Source organism: Opisthorchis viverrini (assembly GCF_000715545.1).
Source record: "Opisthorchis viverrini unplaced genomic scaffold opera_v5_444, whole genome shotgun sequence".
Lineage (NCBI taxonomy): Eukaryota > Metazoa > Platyhelminthes > Trematoda > Opisthorchiida > Opisthorchiidae > Opisthorchis > Opisthorchis viverrini.
The window spans coordinates 151812-168796 of NW_008752101.1; the positions used below are offsets into that span (position 1 = coordinate 151812).

The 16985-nt window shown below is 46.5% G+C and overlaps 2 protein-coding genes across 2 annotated transcripts in view; one reads left to right on the forward strand and one right to left on the reverse strand.

Moving 5' to 3' along the window:
• T265_11067 (hypothetical protein) overlaps positions 1 to 15926 on the reverse strand; it is a gene marked incomplete at both ends in the record, with an annotated part of 26949 nt that extends 11023 nt beyond the window's left edge. The window contains one exon of the mRNA XM_009177619.1: positions 15906 to 15926. Within this exon, the coding sequence (XP_009175883.1) occupies positions 15906 to 15926 (21 nt within the window). The remainder of the gene's footprint in view (positions 1 to 15905) is intronic.
• Positions 1 to 16985, forward strand: part of T265_11068 (hypothetical protein) — a gene marked incomplete at both ends in the record, with an annotated part of 33289 nt that overhangs the window by 13198 nt on the left and 3106 nt on the right. The window contains 10 exons of the mRNA XM_009177618.1: positions 1530 to 1600; positions 4615 to 4892; positions 4986 to 5074; positions 7399 to 7537; positions 7662 to 7784; positions 7835 to 7978; positions 8204 to 8443; positions 10838 to 10978; positions 15393 to 15690; positions 15890 to 16104. Coding sequence (XP_009175882.1) covers positions 1530 to 1600; positions 4615 to 4892; positions 4986 to 5074; positions 7399 to 7537; positions 7662 to 7784; positions 7835 to 7978; positions 8204 to 8443; positions 10838 to 10978; positions 15393 to 15690; positions 15890 to 16104 — 1738 coding nt within the window. The remainder of the gene's footprint in view (positions 1 to 1529; positions 1601 to 4614; positions 4893 to 4985; positions 5075 to 7398; positions 7538 to 7661; positions 7785 to 7834; positions 7979 to 8203; positions 8444 to 10837; positions 10979 to 15392; positions 15691 to 15889; positions 16105 to 16985) is intronic.

Here is a 16985-nt window from a genome sequence, read left to right on the forward strand (position 1 = left end):
ATATATATATATATATATATATATATATATAACTAGACGAACCTTATGGTTGTACGGCAGTGGAGCATCAGTGCCAACACTGATGTTGCTGTCTATGATAATGAGTCGCTACGTGAATCTGAATTCCACTCCTTGGAGGATCAAAGGATATCGCTGTCTCGCCAGCTATGGCCATTTTTCCATTTACCTTTTCGGTTTTTTGGCTTACTACCGCCAGACCTTAGTAAATTGAGTCTGCAAATCAAGGTTTCGTTGCCCGAAATCATCTAGTGGATAGCCTCGAGGATTTCTGTTTTGGCGACCCGCGTTCGAATTCCCACGTGAGTGCTCCTAGGTCGGCTCTTGGCTCGCTTCTTTGATTGCCCACTCATTACACTAATAAGGACTTAGGTTTTTTCCTCAGTGGTTCATGTTACCAGTGCCAAATATAAGTAGCAATTTCGCGTGGAGCTTCAGATATCACCTTTGAGGAATTGTCAACAGTATGTACACGTTAATGTCAAGCATTTGGAGGATGTTCCGCAGATTTCAGAAATACTCCTGAGTACATCGAGTCTTGGGAACTGTATATCAGAAAGTCCTTTTCCTATCCATCTTGTTGTGCCCAGTTTATTCTCTGTTCACAATAAATTTATCTACTTTCGACAGACATCGTGTTCGTTTAGTTTTTGATGAAACTGACTAGATATCGTACGTACGGAGGTGCAACCCTCCCCGATTTATGTGAGAGCAGTTGACTCGTTATTTGCAGCTGGCAATTATCGCAGACCTCATTTGGCACGGATGAAGGTTTTCCATCATGTTCCATTTTCTGAGTGGCAAGGCGAATTCGGCAAACGAGACATTTGCCGATAAACACTGGTTGGGAATTGTCAATGGGTCTTTTTATTGGAGTTTGAGCTGCGCCTACCTGATGAGCCCCAAGAAGGGCGAAACCGGTCTGGGCTATCCGGAGAGTTTTCAGCAACCTGGTGAGTAGTTTCCTTTAAGTAGAACCATCTTCTGGCTAAGAGTCTTTGGGTCGTCAGGCTTTTTAGCCAAGTCGGCCGTCTAAAAATCGGTCCCTTTACAGTCCATTTGGGAAATAGGTTAACGCTAACGGTGGACTCCACTGAATCCCGTGTCTACAGTGCTCATCAATGGAATGTACCTTCATATTCAAGTTGTTTAACGATTGTATCAGCCTTAAGAGTAGTCTGATGTCCAGGCAAAGTCTGTACTCTAATTTCAGTTTCCTTCGAAACCCTGGAGTAAAACTGAATGCGTAGTATCGTTGGGTAGTTTTTCTGAAAACCCCAACTCCGCCTCCACCCAATAGTTGCAAAAATGACTCAGGTTATCGTAGGTGACACTTCTCTTCGGAATGCAACACTCGGTTCATCTTTACACATCAACCGCTTGTGATTTCTTACCAAGCTCGTCATTCGGATATAGGTTTTGTCCCCTCCATCCGACTGCTTGGAAGCTGATAGCATGTTGACTGGTTTGCCGCCGTTTTACAGTCTCATCTCTTGCTTTATCGTTTGTAGGGAGAATGTATTGGCCATGTTGCAAGCTGGTCAGCGGGTCGCGGACAATCCGGTGTACCTTAGCGATTTGGGTAAGTGTACTTCGCATGTCTTCGCTGTTGTGCTGTGCTTGGATACCACCTGCCTCTCTCCTCACTTCTAAACCAGTGTCAGCAGCTAAGGTGGATAAAACTGAGTGCTAATTCTAAGGGAAACGGAACCATACGATACTTCGTCTGACGTTAGATCAGCGACCGTGAACCTTCCATAGTTCCATCTCCTAGCCAATGGATTCTTATGCGGAAAGCGACAGTACTGAGAAAGAATTCGGTGTCTTTTATTTAGTAAGGAATTGAATCTTACCGTTGTCTGATGGCCCGACCTTAAGCTGCCACCTTGACGTGGTGGTCGGGCTTGAGTGCTGCAATGATCCCGCGAGCTACACTGGCTGGAACTTCGTTCCACAAGGTGCAACCATGCCAGGAAGGCTAAAGGGGAGCAGCGAGACGCCGTACTACGAGTAATCGTGCTACCAGGCGGTCTGGGGGTAAAGTCGTACTGTCCTCTGCGACAGGAGTGTGAAGGCAGTAAGGTGTTTCCCTCCAGGCGACCAGCATGTCCATATTTATGGAAGCAGCGATGCCGCCTTCCCCCGAGGAAGGACGGGTTAGAAAAGGTCGGCCCCAAAAACCGCACACTCCGATCGCCCAACGGTTGACCGTGACCGCCGGCGCATTATCCAATACGGTCGAAATACTTTTAAAACCAAAGAGCCCGGTGCTGCTCAAAAGGCACCTGCTGTGCGCAGCCGCATCAGGAATGAGACAGTAATGCCTTATTCCCTGCGCCCTCGGGTTAGGCCAACCCCCTGCAGCCGAGCAGGTCAGACTATTGAGTCATCGGCTCCGGGCAGGGTCCCCAAAGAAAACCCTACATTCTCCCACTGCCTCGTGGGTCAGACTTTTGAGTCAGAGGCTAGGGTCAGGGTCCCCGAACAAAACCCTACGTCATCCCACTGCCTTGTGGGTCAGACTTTTGAGTCGAAGGCTCAAGGTGGGGTACCTCAACCAAACCCCCTTCCTCGGCCTGGGCAACCGGGAAGTATCATTTGCCCGCGCAGTTCAGCGTCCATCGATGTCCCTCCCCAACCCCTTCCCACTCCACAAGCAAACGTCGCAGGGCCATTTGACTGTCAGTCATTTGACTGTTACCTGATGGCTCATACGCCTTCGTCACTCATCAAGCTTCACGTGACACTCCTAGATTCTCGCATACCAGATTGCCCGATGAGTAGAAGACAGAAGGGCTGAGGATTCGGAACTACTCATATTAGCCGCCGCTGCTGTGTAACCAGTTATTTGAAATGATAATAACAGTTCATTTGTAGCGCCCCTTCGGTGACTCACTGCCACACTACATGAAGCATGAAAGCTGAAAATCTGCCACTTTGCCCGAGTTAAGCCTGGAGCAGTCGAAATACCGCGTGTGGGTTCGAATTTTCAACCACCCGATTAGTGAGTTCATGCTTTATCCGTTGAGCTATCCTTAGCCCAATCTGATGTTTTGACTGAAGGTCCTGATTGTCATGCAGTCTGTTCTTAGGCGCATGTGCTCGCACGAATGTCAATACCAGGATGGTCTCAGTCAGCTGTGATCTTCTTTTTCTCGAATTCAGAACCGTTCTGATTGGACGGTTGAACTTCACCATTCCGCTGCGGGTGATCAATTAGTGTGGTCAACTTTTAATTAGCCGGGATACAGTACTACTCGATTCACATCACGTAATTTGTGTCTGAGTGGTTCTCAAAGTGACGATCTAACAGGTGGAGGGCTTGTCGGACCTATAAAATCCCCCTACCCCATAAATGGTACAGGCTGTTCAGAGTTGGACTACACGTGAAATTTTTCAATTTCAGATAATACTTTACTGAAGGCGAGATGTCTCAGTAGTTAGAGTGCGAATTTACTGGTCGGAAGGTCCGTGTTTCGAACCCGATCTCCGCCTCCCGATTTTCCCTGCTTGGGCAACCTGGCAGTATCTCACCCCCCGTGCTTCCTCAGGATAGCATGGCAGCTAGGCTCCGAAAGGGTGTTACAGCTGAACGACTATTGAAGGCGCTTTGCAACTTTGTTACGCTAAACTACGCTTCTCGAAGCTCAGCAAACTACACCCAGTATATTCCTCGATTGATCGTCTTACTGCAAATAAATGTGCGATTTCGCGTCACCCAATCGAACTTTTTCACTGTCATATAGCTCGAAGATACAGCATGAAACAAAATGTATCCGTACATAGTACTGGGCGTTAAAATTACACTCACTGATCCTCTGAGGTCTATTATACTTGACAGATTGACTAGCTTCGCTTCCGAATTGATGCGGTGCAGTTTCAGTGCCCAACCAAACGTTTTTAATCTTGAACTCATTCTTTTTTGCTTCTAGTTAGTCAGTCGTCCACCGAAAAATGCGAATCCGTCGACGCACTATCTGTGAAGGGCATTGCTAATGCGCTCAATTTTCGTCCGCCGTTTGAACGCTAACACTCAGGATCGAATAATAGGACTTCCAAGTTTGACAATGCATTCTGTTTAACACCGTAACAGTTTGGAATCTAGGGGCAATGTGATCCCCAGTTAAGTGACACAACGAGAGGGCGTACATTCGTACGAGCTGGAACGATGAACGCAATGTGTGCATTTCAATGGGACGCTTTTCAGTGAATAGTGTAGACATTGCGGAGCTTTTCAACTTTTGTCTGTGGCATCAGAGTCTCGGTGTTCATTACCAATGTGGCTGTTTGCGAGGTTAACCTACGCTTCAAAGCTAATTATTTGTTCTCCCGAATTCCTTAGGGATTTAGAATCCATAGGCTTCGAATCTCATCACTATCTGCCAACTTTCCAAAGGAGTTTAAACGCTGCTATTCATCATCAGCAGAAAGCAGTCCGTCAATCACGCCCTGTACTCTATCAACTCTGGGATATTTTTGCCAAGTTAGGTGGATGTTTCCCCTCTGATGTATCACTACTCATAGTTTGCAAGTAGTTCGGAGGTTCCAGCTTGAAGAGCCATATCTATCAACCGTTGCTTGTCATTTTTCAATCAGGTGCCGCCCTGAGTGGCGCAGGCGAACCGAACGAATTGCAAGCTGTTTTAGAGGAGATGAATATTCGAAACCGCTTACTATTATCCTTGAATTTGGTGAAGAAAGAGTTCGAACTTGGCAAATTGCAACAGCAAATCGGTCGTGAAGTGGAGGAAAAGGTGAAGCAACAGCATCGACGCTACATGCTCACCGAGCAGTTGAAAGTGATCAAACGTGAATTGGGTTTAGAGAAGGACGATAAGGACACGATTGTGGACAAATTTCGATCGCGCTTGAAGGTGAGCTCTGGTTATGTGTTTCCCGTACTCTCCCTGTTTATCCCGCATGACTGCTGGATGTCTAATAAACGAATGTTTTTCTTCGCTCTGTAGGATCTCAAAGTGCCAGAGGCGGTGATGGAAGTGATTGAGGAAGAGTTGAACAAACTAAGTGTATTGGATAACCACTCATCTGAGTTCAAGTAAGTGTTACTGACGTTTATTTTTCGGATCGTTGTTCAGTCGGTTGAATTTCAGAACATCCCGCTTTCGCCGGTGAAACTTGTGTGGTTTTTGCACTTGTCAAACTAAAAATGCAGCATTAATAGTTCACACGAACAGGAGAAGGGATTTATTAGGTTTTGCCTAGGGCTGGCCTCTTTGCAAATGTGGATTCCACGCTAGAGACACTACTGCGAGCTATACTGGCGTCTGGTTTGCCTTTAAAAGGGCCTCAATAAGTGGGACTCACTGTGATCGCTCGCATCTTCGTCTGTTTGAGTGCACACCTGTGTGGAGCGTGTGAGTGAAGACAAGCCTCGCCGCTGGATGAATTAACTAAAGATCGTAGGTGGCGTGAACTTGAACTTGTTGATTTGATTTTTTCAAACAGATTTGGACAGCCATCCGTGGTGGGCTGGTTTTGTTGTCTATCTAAACGGTCTTATTTTATGTCCCTCTGGTCCCCATTTATATGAACAGTGGTCTTTGATGGGGCTGCGCCCTATTGGACCTCCGGGTCCCTCCTATTCAACATTCAAAGGGGCTCCTCTGAGTGCATAGTACAGGATGTAAGCGGTGGCCTTGATAGTGTTCCATAAACCTGGCTTATCTATCGTTATCGTTATGTTTATAAAAGTCTTTTTTCTCTTCTGATCCGCAAATCTCATCTGGTGATATTCTCGAGGCTTGGATGATCAAGCACTGGTCCCCTTAGAGAGCTGTTTGTCACTCCTTAGTCGAACTGCCTAGCTAACGCCTGTGTCCTTGTTTGCTAGGGTTGCCTTGAATGAGGTTTGCCAAAAGTGTTGGATCGATCCTACTAACAGCTTCTTTCTCCAACGTGGTGCTCAGATGTGGCGTAGACACTTCGCTTAGCAGCGTAGGTTTTGTTTTTACAATAAGTACCCTCGTTTCACCTTCTACTGAGGCTTCTTTCCTCTGACAGCCAAGCCCACTATGTGTGTTGCAATCTTTGATGCTTGATGGTGATCTCATGACAGTTTGTAGTGATCACACAAAAGTATCCTGCACTCGGCGGCGTTGTGACTTTTTCCTACATTTCTCCCTACTGGCTCCCATAAGTGGTCACTAAACTTCCAGCTGTAGCACCATTCCGGTGCCTAGCTGCCATGCCACCCGGAGGCAGCATAAGGGCTGGGATACTGTCAGGTTACCCAAGCCTAGACAGGGGAGGTCGAGAGGCAGAGGTCGGGTTCGAACCACGAACCTTCCGGTCAGTAAATACGCGCTCTAACCACTTGCGCCATCTCGCCCCACTATTACTAATTGCTGCAACCATTGTAAGGTTTGCGCTACCTCGCCCTTACTTCCGACCTGCATTGGATTTTAATTCACGCTTGTACATCTGACTTCAGTTTTTGTTTCAATGGGGATTTGCTCACTTTATATCACCAATGTGGTATGAAGTTAATTGTGGTTGCAATGTTCTTGGGATGCTATCCGGGTACGAATGTCTCCCCTTTAACCGAGGCTTTTGAGTCAAAATCCTATTAGGAGCGAAGCAATTATGCACTTCGTTAATCTGGTTTTCTAAGCAGTGTATTTCATCTTCAAGCCTACGGAATGTTCACTAAATCTTCATCAATGACCAAGCTGATGTGAAAGACAGTGCATTCGCTCTGGATACATGTGTTTTCTTCTAAACAGTGTATTCCATCTTCAAACCTGAGGGACTGTTCACTAAGCCTTCATCAATGACCAAGCTGATATGAAAGACAATGCAGTCGCACTGGATACATGTGTTTGTTCTTCGTATCGATCGCACCCTTCCGGTGCCTAGCTGCCATGCCACCCGAAGGGAGCATGAGGGCTAGGATACTGCCAGATTGCCCAAGCCTAGACGGGAGAAGTCGAGAAGAAGAGGTCGGGTTCGAACTACGGACCTTCTGGTCAGTAAATTCGCATTCTAACCATTTAAGACATCTCCTGGCCTACTTTGCTTTGACACTGATGTCCGATCTGTCTGGGTAGGCCATAGATAGCCCACAGATTTAGATATTGGATTCATCAGGACCATCTGCCTCACAGATCGCTTATTACCCAGCCCGGTTATGAATGGAGGCGACCAACACGTGGACAGTCAATAACTTGACAGCGAATTACAAAAGTATTCAANGCAGTCAATGACTTGACAGCGAATTACAAAAGTATTCAATTCATACAGCTTTGTGCCAATTACACTTGTACCTTCCTCATCCTCCCTCTGTTGTTCAGACATTAACAGTCCGCATACGAAACATCCCTGTTGCGTCTTTTGATTTCTACATTTCATTTTCCATTCAAGTGTAACGCGAAACTACCTGGATTGGTTAACCACATTACCCTGGGGTATAACGAGTGAGGAACATCTGGACTTGGCTTCAGCGCGAAAAATCCTCGATGAAGATCACTATGGTATGGAAGATGTGAAGAAGCGCATATTGGTAGGTTTCACGTTGGTTGCATAAGGGACATGCTCTTTATCAACTTCAAGAGGATTTTCTTTCAGTAGAGCTCTAATTAATTTGGCCGCCTAATACGTTCGTTTCCGTTTTCCCTGTCTTTCAGGAATTCATCGCAGTCAGTCAGTTGAAAGGTACCACCCAAGGCAAAATCTTGTGTTTCCACGGTCCGCCTGGTGTGGGGAAAACGAGCATAGCTCGATCGATCGCTAGAGCGTTGAATCGAAAAGTAAGCTTGGAAATTCGATGAACCCCATTAAACTTTCTGCATTATTCCAGTACTTCCGGTTCTCCGTTGGTGGTATGTCTGACGTGTCAGAGATCAAGGGTCATCGTCGGACCTATGTCGGAGCAATGCCTGGCAAGATTATCCAGTGCTTGAAGAAGACGAAAACGGAGAATCCGTTGATCCTAATTGACGAAGTATGTGCCATCCACGTGCCCCTTATCTACCACCACTCCCCAACAACTGTACCCCCTCCTCAATATGTTCCAATCTGTCCCTTCCAAGAAGACGAAAACGGAGAATCCGTTGATCTTAATTGACGAAGTATGTACCATCCATGTGCCCTTATCTGCCACCGCTCCCCACCGTGTTTACCTCCCCTCAATATGTTCCAATCTGTCCCTTCTCCCAAATGTGTTTAGATAGATAAGCTTGGTCGTGGATGGCAAGGAGATCCGGCCAGCGCCCTACTCGAACTGTTGGACCCCGAACAGAATGCCAACTTTCTCGACCATTATTTGGACGTGACTGTGGACCTCAGCCGCGTGCTGTTCATCACCACAGCCAATCAGCTGGATACTATTCCCGAGCCGCTTCGAGACCGAATGGAAATGATCGAGGTTTCTGGCTACGTGGAAGACGAGAAACTGGAAATTGCCAAGGTAAGATTGATCATACTGTTCAATCCTTTTTGTCCACCGGCAGTAAAGCATCGGTGTTGAATACTGATGGCATGCTGTCGATGATGATGATGATGACCCTATATCTCCAGTTCTTGTTTTACGTAGGGTTGTCCATCAAAACGTTTTTTTTTCGAAATCGTAGGCTATTCTTTAAAAAACAGAGTAAATGTTGCTTGTTAGATGCATATGGTCGACCCCTAAGGGCGCCCGGTAGAGGTAAGTTTGACTCCCGACTTTGGTTTTTCAGTTGTGGCAAGTTTTTGCACAGTTGCTAGGGTACACAAGGGCTCCGTCGCTACTGTACTTGCTCTTTATAAAGAAAACGGTTTCCAACCTACGGATATCATGAATTCAGCGTTCCCTCCAATTAAGAGACAATTTTAGAGTAGATCGTTTGCCGGGTGATCAAGGTGCCAGCCAAAACACTTTCCTCTGCTGAGTAATACTCAGAAATAAACAAGACAGAATTCCCGTTGGGAAATTTGAGGAGACCATGGACGTGCAATCTCCCGACTTTGGTTTTTCAGTTGTGGCACGTTTTTGCACAGTTGCTAGGGTACACAAGGGCTCCGTCGCTACTGTACTTGCTCTTTATAAAGAAAACGGTTTCCAACCTACGGATATCATGAATTCAGCGTTCCCTCCAATTAAGAGACAATTTTAGAGTAGATCGTTTGCCGGGTGATCAAGGTGCCAGCCAAAACACTTTCCTCTGCTGAGTAATACTCAGAAATAAACAAGACAGAATTCCCGTTGGGAAATTTGAGGAGACCATGAGCAGACGTGCAATTTCATGATAGCCTGCGATTAAGATGTGTGAGAGAACCGAGATGGCTCAAGTGGTAGGAGGGCGAACTTACTAACCGGAAGGTCCGTGGTTCGAACCCGATCTCCGCCTCTCGACTTCCCTTGTCTAGGCTTGGGCAACCTGGCAGTATCTCAGCCCTCGTGCTTCCTTCAGGTGGCATGGCAGCTAGGCACCGGAAGGGTGTTAGAGCTGGACGATTTTTTTCAGATGTGTGAGACGTACTCGCACACCTTCGTAGACACGGGAAACCTAGTAAATGACGGCACAGCCTTTGCTGTCATGTATCTTATCACCACTAAACTACCAAGCACAATTCGATCCAGATGGCTTCACACAGCAGGGGTAGTTGCCGCTCACTGATCGGATTTATTTTCTCGTTTTGTTATGCCACCTTGACCCACATAAACAGACGATACACACGTGCTTCCCGACCACCAGATTTATTTTCTCGTTTTGTTATGCCACCTTGACCCACATAAACAGACGATACACACGTGCTTCACCGACCACCACCTTTGCGCCCGTGGTGGCTGTTAGCTAGATAGCCTGTACATTAGGTTTCAGTTGTCTCAATCCATTTTTGTTTACGTTGATATTCACATTTGTAAGAATCAGCTGAGGGTTAGCTCGCAAAGAAATCTTGGCGTGGATGGCTATTCGCAATGCGTTTGCGAAAACTTCACGTTTAACTCATATCACAAAGTAGTGGATTGAGAATTCAAGTTTTCCGAGTACGATGGTTCATGCGAGCAGTCGGCCCTGTCCGGAGTTAGACGAGGCGGTCTACCGATAATTTGTCCCATCCGGTAAAAGGCATATCCGGATCAGCGGGGCTAGATTAGGCGCCCAGCTTCTGAAATTTCTAGAGGTTGCAATCGATTTGGTGCAGATCGCGAAACATTGTTGCGATCAAGAGGCATATGCTCAGGCTCGTGACTAGACGGTATACCCATATTGCACCAAATACAATCAGGATTTCGTTTTTTGTCGGACAGTGATCATGTGCTACCACGTATTAATTGGTCCGAATTCCAGCAAGTCTACGATTGTGTGACTTTAGTGCACAGACAAGAACCTATCACCATTTATCAATCATCCTACGTTTAGTTTGTTGTTGCAACTTGACTTAAACTACCGACAACACGTTCATCTATTGCTGGTTTCTGTCGTTAACATCTGTGATTTGTTATGGAATTGTTTCGAATCCATTCTGAGCCGAACCTCTGGATGAGCAACACAACGATTGAATTTCAGCTATCCTTCTAGCTTGGCTGCCTTCTAATTCCATGTGAATGAATTGGTGCCTGCCATACCCCCCCCCAGTTCGAAGTAGACCTCGCTGGCACTGTTTGTGGGGTTTATGCAGTTCTCTCCGATCAACAGGATTTGAAATCACAGCACGGGAAATTCACCCGCATTGCTTGCCTATCGGTACCACGCATTTGTCTTTCTATCTCTCCTGCCGAAACGTCTTAGACTGTGAAACAGTTGGTCGATTTTCGTTCGATATTAACCCAAATCCCCATCCAAATGAAGTCGCTAATTATCGTTCCCTTTCTTTTCAGCGATATCTCCTCCCTCAGTCGTGCGACCGCTGTGGGATGACCGGCGATCGTATGAATTTAGAAGATGCTGCATTGGTGCGCCTCATCAAACAATACTGTCGTGAGAGCGGTGTGCGAAATTTGCAGAAACATATCGAAAAGGTAGAATTTGTACGGTTTTTCTCGTAGCCCTCGTTCAGCATGTTATGACGTATTTCTTTCATTTTTTCTGCGAGTCACTGTCTTCAAAGTTCATCATAGACAGTCGTGTTTAAGTGTAGCTGAAAGAGGTCTTTCCGTACACTGATCAGCCCGGTTGCCCACCTAACTAATGAGACACAGAAGACAGCATTGATCATTTGTCCCAATTCCCCCCCCCCGCAATCAAGACCAGCTGTTGAGTACAACCTGCCATCGGGGTATCGCCTAGCCCTACGCCGAGTGGGAACGACCGAGAGGTGGACAGTACATGGACTGGCAACAAAGTATAAAAAACACTAACCAGTAAGCTAAGTCGGGTCACAAACTGCCGCCCCATGCATGGAGACCCTCCCCCTACTGAGCTCACCAGTGGTTAATGACACTGACAGAACTGGCCAAATCGTGCACTCAGTGGTGCCCGTGCATCAACGCTATCGCCTCCAGTGCTTGGCTGTTTGTCCCACCCTCTCCCAATTTCCGGCGATCAAAACTGCATTACCAGGGACCAAGGCGCCTATGGTACGTGGTTTATAGCTGTTAAATTGATTGATTGATTACATCGTCCATTGACCAAGTTTTGGACGATGAGGTGCACTACTTTGTGCCTCTCAAGAAGACAACTTCCCTCCACAGGGTTCTCTCTCAGGGAGCCATTGCTGTTATGTTTCGTTATTGCTGGTCACCTCCCCTCGTTAGTCCGTATATTCCACCTGATGGCACAAGTGGTAAGAGCACGAATTTACTGACCGGAAGGTCCGTGGTTCGAATCCGACCTCTGCCTCTCGACTTCCCTCTCTAGGCTTGGGCAACCTGGCAGTATTCCAGCCCTCGTGCTTCCTTCGGGTGGCATAGCAGCGAGGCACCGAAAGGGTGCTGCAGCTGAACGCTTTATTCTTTCATATTCCAACTGATGAGGTTAGACTTTAGTTGTGTACCCAAAATTGACACAGACAGAAGATTACCGAGATCGTTCGTAGGAAATTCCGCCATGTGATCAGCTTGTCAGCTTGAATTGTCATATCATATTGTAACACGAATACCGACTGCCGGATCAGCTCTCCGTTATGACTGGTCAAGTGATCGATCGATCAATCGATTTACATATGAGCGTCATTCCCGTACCCCTCGGGTTCTCTGTTGTAGCCTGCTTGGTGCACACTCCGTGTTTGTTGGGCGCCTTCTTCCGTTCGGGTGCCTTATTCGTCTCAAGGCCCCCAATGTTCGCTGGACCATCAAACCACCCATCGTTTCGGCTGTTTGCTGCATTTTATGTCTGTCGCTTATTGGAAAACGTGTAATACGTTAGTTTTTGGCATGTGCAAAATGCTCAGTATGTGATTACTTCTGGACACTTCGCGAGTTCGTTTCTTCACATATGTGCGTCTGCAGCTTTAAAAAAGATTTACCCGTTAAGGCCGAAAGCTATATGATGTATGAATAAGTGTAAGCAAACTAAGGGTAAAATGCTGCGGTATCTAGGCTGCTGTAGAACTTATTGTAACGATGCCTGTAATACTTTAAAGGCAGAATCCGAACACACAGTTAGGTTGTTCTGTGTTGCGATACTCGTGAGGTTTCAGAAATGCAACAAAAACCAAAGGAAAGACAAACAGTCGTGTGGACGGACTGGTATTCTGCTGGGGCGATAATGCGAGTCAATATATATGGTCCTCTGTAACATTTGTAGCTGACATCGCTGCTACCTCCCAATCCTGTTCATGTATCTATGCGCTGTTGGCTGATTACGTAACAATGGCGGATTTTAGTCTAACTTTAACCAAAAGCAAAGCACAGATGGAGCANGTACTGAACGACCTTGAAGAGTAATAAATATGTTAGCACACTCAAAGTGCAACCGACCAATAGGAGAGAGGCGTCGTCTTTTCGGGAAAAACGTGCAACATGGCGGAAATGGCGCGAAAATTCAAATTTTTGGAAAACAATAATTTAACAAATAGACGGTCTTTTGGGATCCTAACGTCCCTAACAGCTCAGTTCTCAAAGTCCTGTATCAGGTGTGGCCCCTAGAATTTTTTGGTATCCCTGCAATCGGTGTGAGGGAAGACAAGTGGAACTACGGTTGCACGTTCGCGACCGAGACTGATCATTTTCACAACGTACTTCCATGTCACTTTGTCGGATTTCACTGGAATCCCAATGCGAGATGAGAGTGTGCGGCATAAACATCCTGGTTCCCCATACCAAGGGAAACTTGTTAGAGAAGGACGGCAAAGCAACCAAGAACGTAAAACTAGAGTACAAATTTATTCAGACGTCGAAATAGGCGGACCAACAACAGATATTCTAGTGACTAGCGTCCCTAAATCTGTGTTTTCGTTACCCCCTAAATTCTCGAAATTCCTTCTGGGAGTCAACTGAAAGACAGTTCTGCCCAGAAGTTGCATGAAACTGCTTTCTGTGTGTTCATCGGAGACTCAGGTGAATCCCTACTGAACCCATCGTCTACGATATTCCTCGGGGCTATGTTAGGGTCTTTAGTAACCTTGCGAGTAGTTTCGTTGAGGAAAGTGTACTGCGATAACCTAATGACCTATCAACCGAGTTGTCAGGCGGCCTTTGCGCAGCGCGATTCACTTGAGCTTCGCGCGTAAATCAAATTGGATTTAAACAGGACATAAGGTTGCTTGAAGGGAAACTCTGGGACTGCGCCTATCCGATGAGCTTCAAAAAGAACGAAGTTGGTCATTAGGTTTCGGAGGATTTTCAGCATGCCTGTGGGTATCTTCCTTCGAGAAAATGTTTTATCTACTTTGAACTAATTGATGTGCACAATAGTAACTTAAATTAACGAGAAACTGATTGTCCTGTGATCTTTCTACGGCCACGGAGCGGTCCCTACACTGATCTAAGTGAGACTTGAAATCTGTTATTATCAATCTATTGCAATACGGTGGGAGACGACTTTAGGGCGATATACCTGCTAAATCTGGCGGCAACCGAAGTTGTGGTGTAATGCAGGCAATGCCCGCGGTGTCCGTGCAATCTTCCGTAGGTTAAGGTGTTTTGCATTTCCAGTCTGTTTGGGATACAGTTGCTGGCCATTTGTTACAGCGTTCGCGGGACAACTGTGCTCTCTCAGTACGCTTCCATCTCCCCACATTTGGGATTTCGAGTATCGACTTTCACCTGTACCGAACACTTTGTCGTATTCAGTAAGCTACTTCCTCTGTTTTCAGTAGCTAAAACACATTTTAACGTTCCTAAGTCACTTTGTTCCAAGTGTTTATTTGCGACGAACGTTCCGCGTACTCCTGTCAAGTCGCCGCTAGCATAGGACGCATATTCATCCTGTCCTGACTTGTAGACCAATTCTGCCCTATCTAGTTTTCTGTGGTCACAAACGCTTTGTAGGTTCCGTGCGGCTAAGTATCTTAAAGACTGATTGAAGCCATCAGACTATGCGCATTTCTTACTCAGTAAACAGTAGGAACAGACGGATGTTGGCCGCAGATCCTGTAGTGAGGGCTGATTCTATGGACAATTAATCAGAAAGTACGATCAACAATACCGCCGAAAAAGAGGTAATACCGAGTAGGTACCAAACTCACGAATACGGACAGTCAGACAGCGTAAGTAGGTCGTATGCAGAGATAACGGCGCAGAACAGCCATTGCGTTTGGGAGGTAACGGAAACTGTCTACAGTCTTCAGCTGCCAGCGTGTTGAAGTAGTACGTGGAACGCTTGAAATCCAAGTGCGCACTTAGACCCGTTTAAAGCAAATTTCCAACAAGCACAATCAAGTGGAACTCAATATAGAAGTAATGAAAAATGAGGTTTGTCAGGGGATTCGATCTGGTTCAGCGGATAGCGCGGTCTTGCGTTGTCTGAGGGGTTCTGAGTTCCACCCCCGGGTGACTAGCTTTTCCGTCGGGAACGAGCGCCAGGGGAGCCGACGGGCATTATGATAAACAGATGTTGGTCAAGCTACTCATGAGTAGCCGAACAAATAATTAAATCAGCCGCTTATTGGCGTTGATTCACGGCAGGGATCAACACTGTGGGTAGCTTCGGTTGGCGTCAGAAGCCGGCTTTGGAAGGACTTGATGCGATCCTGTAAATCCTTTGGGCAACTATGATGTTTTACAAGGTCCTGGGTTGTGCGGAATTAAATGGAGGTATTGTTGCTATATGGCCTCAGACTCGCTAACTGATTATTGCTATGGCTCCTTTATCCCACATTTCCGCCTGTTATGAAGGTAGGAAATTCGCGTCCTTGCTGCTTGCATTCCGGTGGATTAAGTCAGTTCCCGCAATTCATTCAGCTTGCTACTACCGCCATAGAATATAGGCTGCAGGTTTTGTTACTGGGGTGCGCATTCTTGCATCTAATCTACCACTTTTTACTTTGCACAGATTGTTCGCAAAGTTGCCTATCAACTGGTCAACGTGGAGAAACAGCCACCCATAATCGTTGGTGTCGATAATTTGAACTCGTACGTGGGGCATCCCGTGTGGATCACCGACCGTCTGTACGAATCCGAGACCCCACCAGGTGTTGTCATGGGTCTAGCATGGACTTCCATGGGTGGGTCTGTTCTGTACATCGAGTGTACCAACAAGGTGCCGTTCAGCGATGTACCTGCGCAAAGCGAACGAAAAACCGACGACGCTTCGTCTGATTCCGACGTGGATGAGCCCAAGCTACCAAAGGGTACGTTGCTGTTGCTGTTGTATTCTCTCTTCTTCTGGTGCTTATAGTTTGTCCGATGAAATTTTTATTGAAAATCTATCATCTGTGGGTTAGTGTTAAACTGACCCTTGATGGAATCGTCCTCCAAGACCGTTGGTCTCTCACAAACCTTTGAAATGTGCACTTCATTATAGGGTTTCCCTTTCGCCATCCATTTCAGGAAGTCTTCAGCTTACCGGCAGTTTAGGCGCAGTCATGAAAGAGTCTGTGGCGATTGCACACACGTTTGCAGGTATATTTGCCTCATCGGGAGCGCCATGTTCAATCGATGGACAACCTCGTCAACTTCTGCGTCCGGAGGAGGCCGAGGCAGCAGGAAAATTCCTTCGTCATGCGGAAATTCATCTCCATGTTCCTCAGGGAGCTACTCCAAAGGTACCTTCTTGTGACTGTCGTTTTTGGTTTGTGCCCTAAATATAAAATCAACCGGGGCACCCTGAGGTTATTATTGTCCTTTTCGGGTTTTTCAGTGCGAGTGTTCAATAAGTTCTTCAGTTTATTTAACAATGAACTCAACCGTTACGTTGCTCACTCATCATCACCATCACAGACAGCATGAAATTGGTGTTCAACACCGATGCTTCACTGCCGTACAACCCTTATTTATTTGAAAGCCTTAAAGGAAAGAGTAAAGGTGGACGGGGAAGGGACTTAGTGATAGCTTACCGCAATCATTCCGAGGTGCCAACACCTCCAGACATTCACTCAGGCAATGTGACTACAAGAACGCCACTGACAGCGGTTGGCAGCCATACCTTGTAGTGTCTCCAACCAGGCACAGTGAGGATTACGCGGTCCCCATCCTGGAAGGCGAGCAGCACCGACGTAGCTCACTGTCCAGCATTGTATAATTTATATACTGACTATTTGGTTTTGCGGAAAGCTGTCCCATTCAAGCGACTATTGTCGTCTTCCGGGACTGTGAGCGATGTGCAGTTTGGGTCGCTGATTAATCTTGAGCTTGTGAGTGGGTTATAACGGTCAACTGTCAGGGTCCAATGCTCTTGGTTGTGAAGAGTCAGGCATATTTTCCACCAATTCCATCTCTGTAAGGGATCCGTTTCTGTACATACTCAATCTCTTGGCCCTTCACTGTGCAACAGATGTGAATGTATTATATTCTGCAACCACAGTCCCTTCTGGTTAGAATGTTCCAGGTCTTCCGTGAGAATACTTAAGCTGTTAACTGAATTGAACTTGTGGACACCATGACCTTATCCTCATTCAGCCTGATGTAACAGCTGAACAAGCCTTTG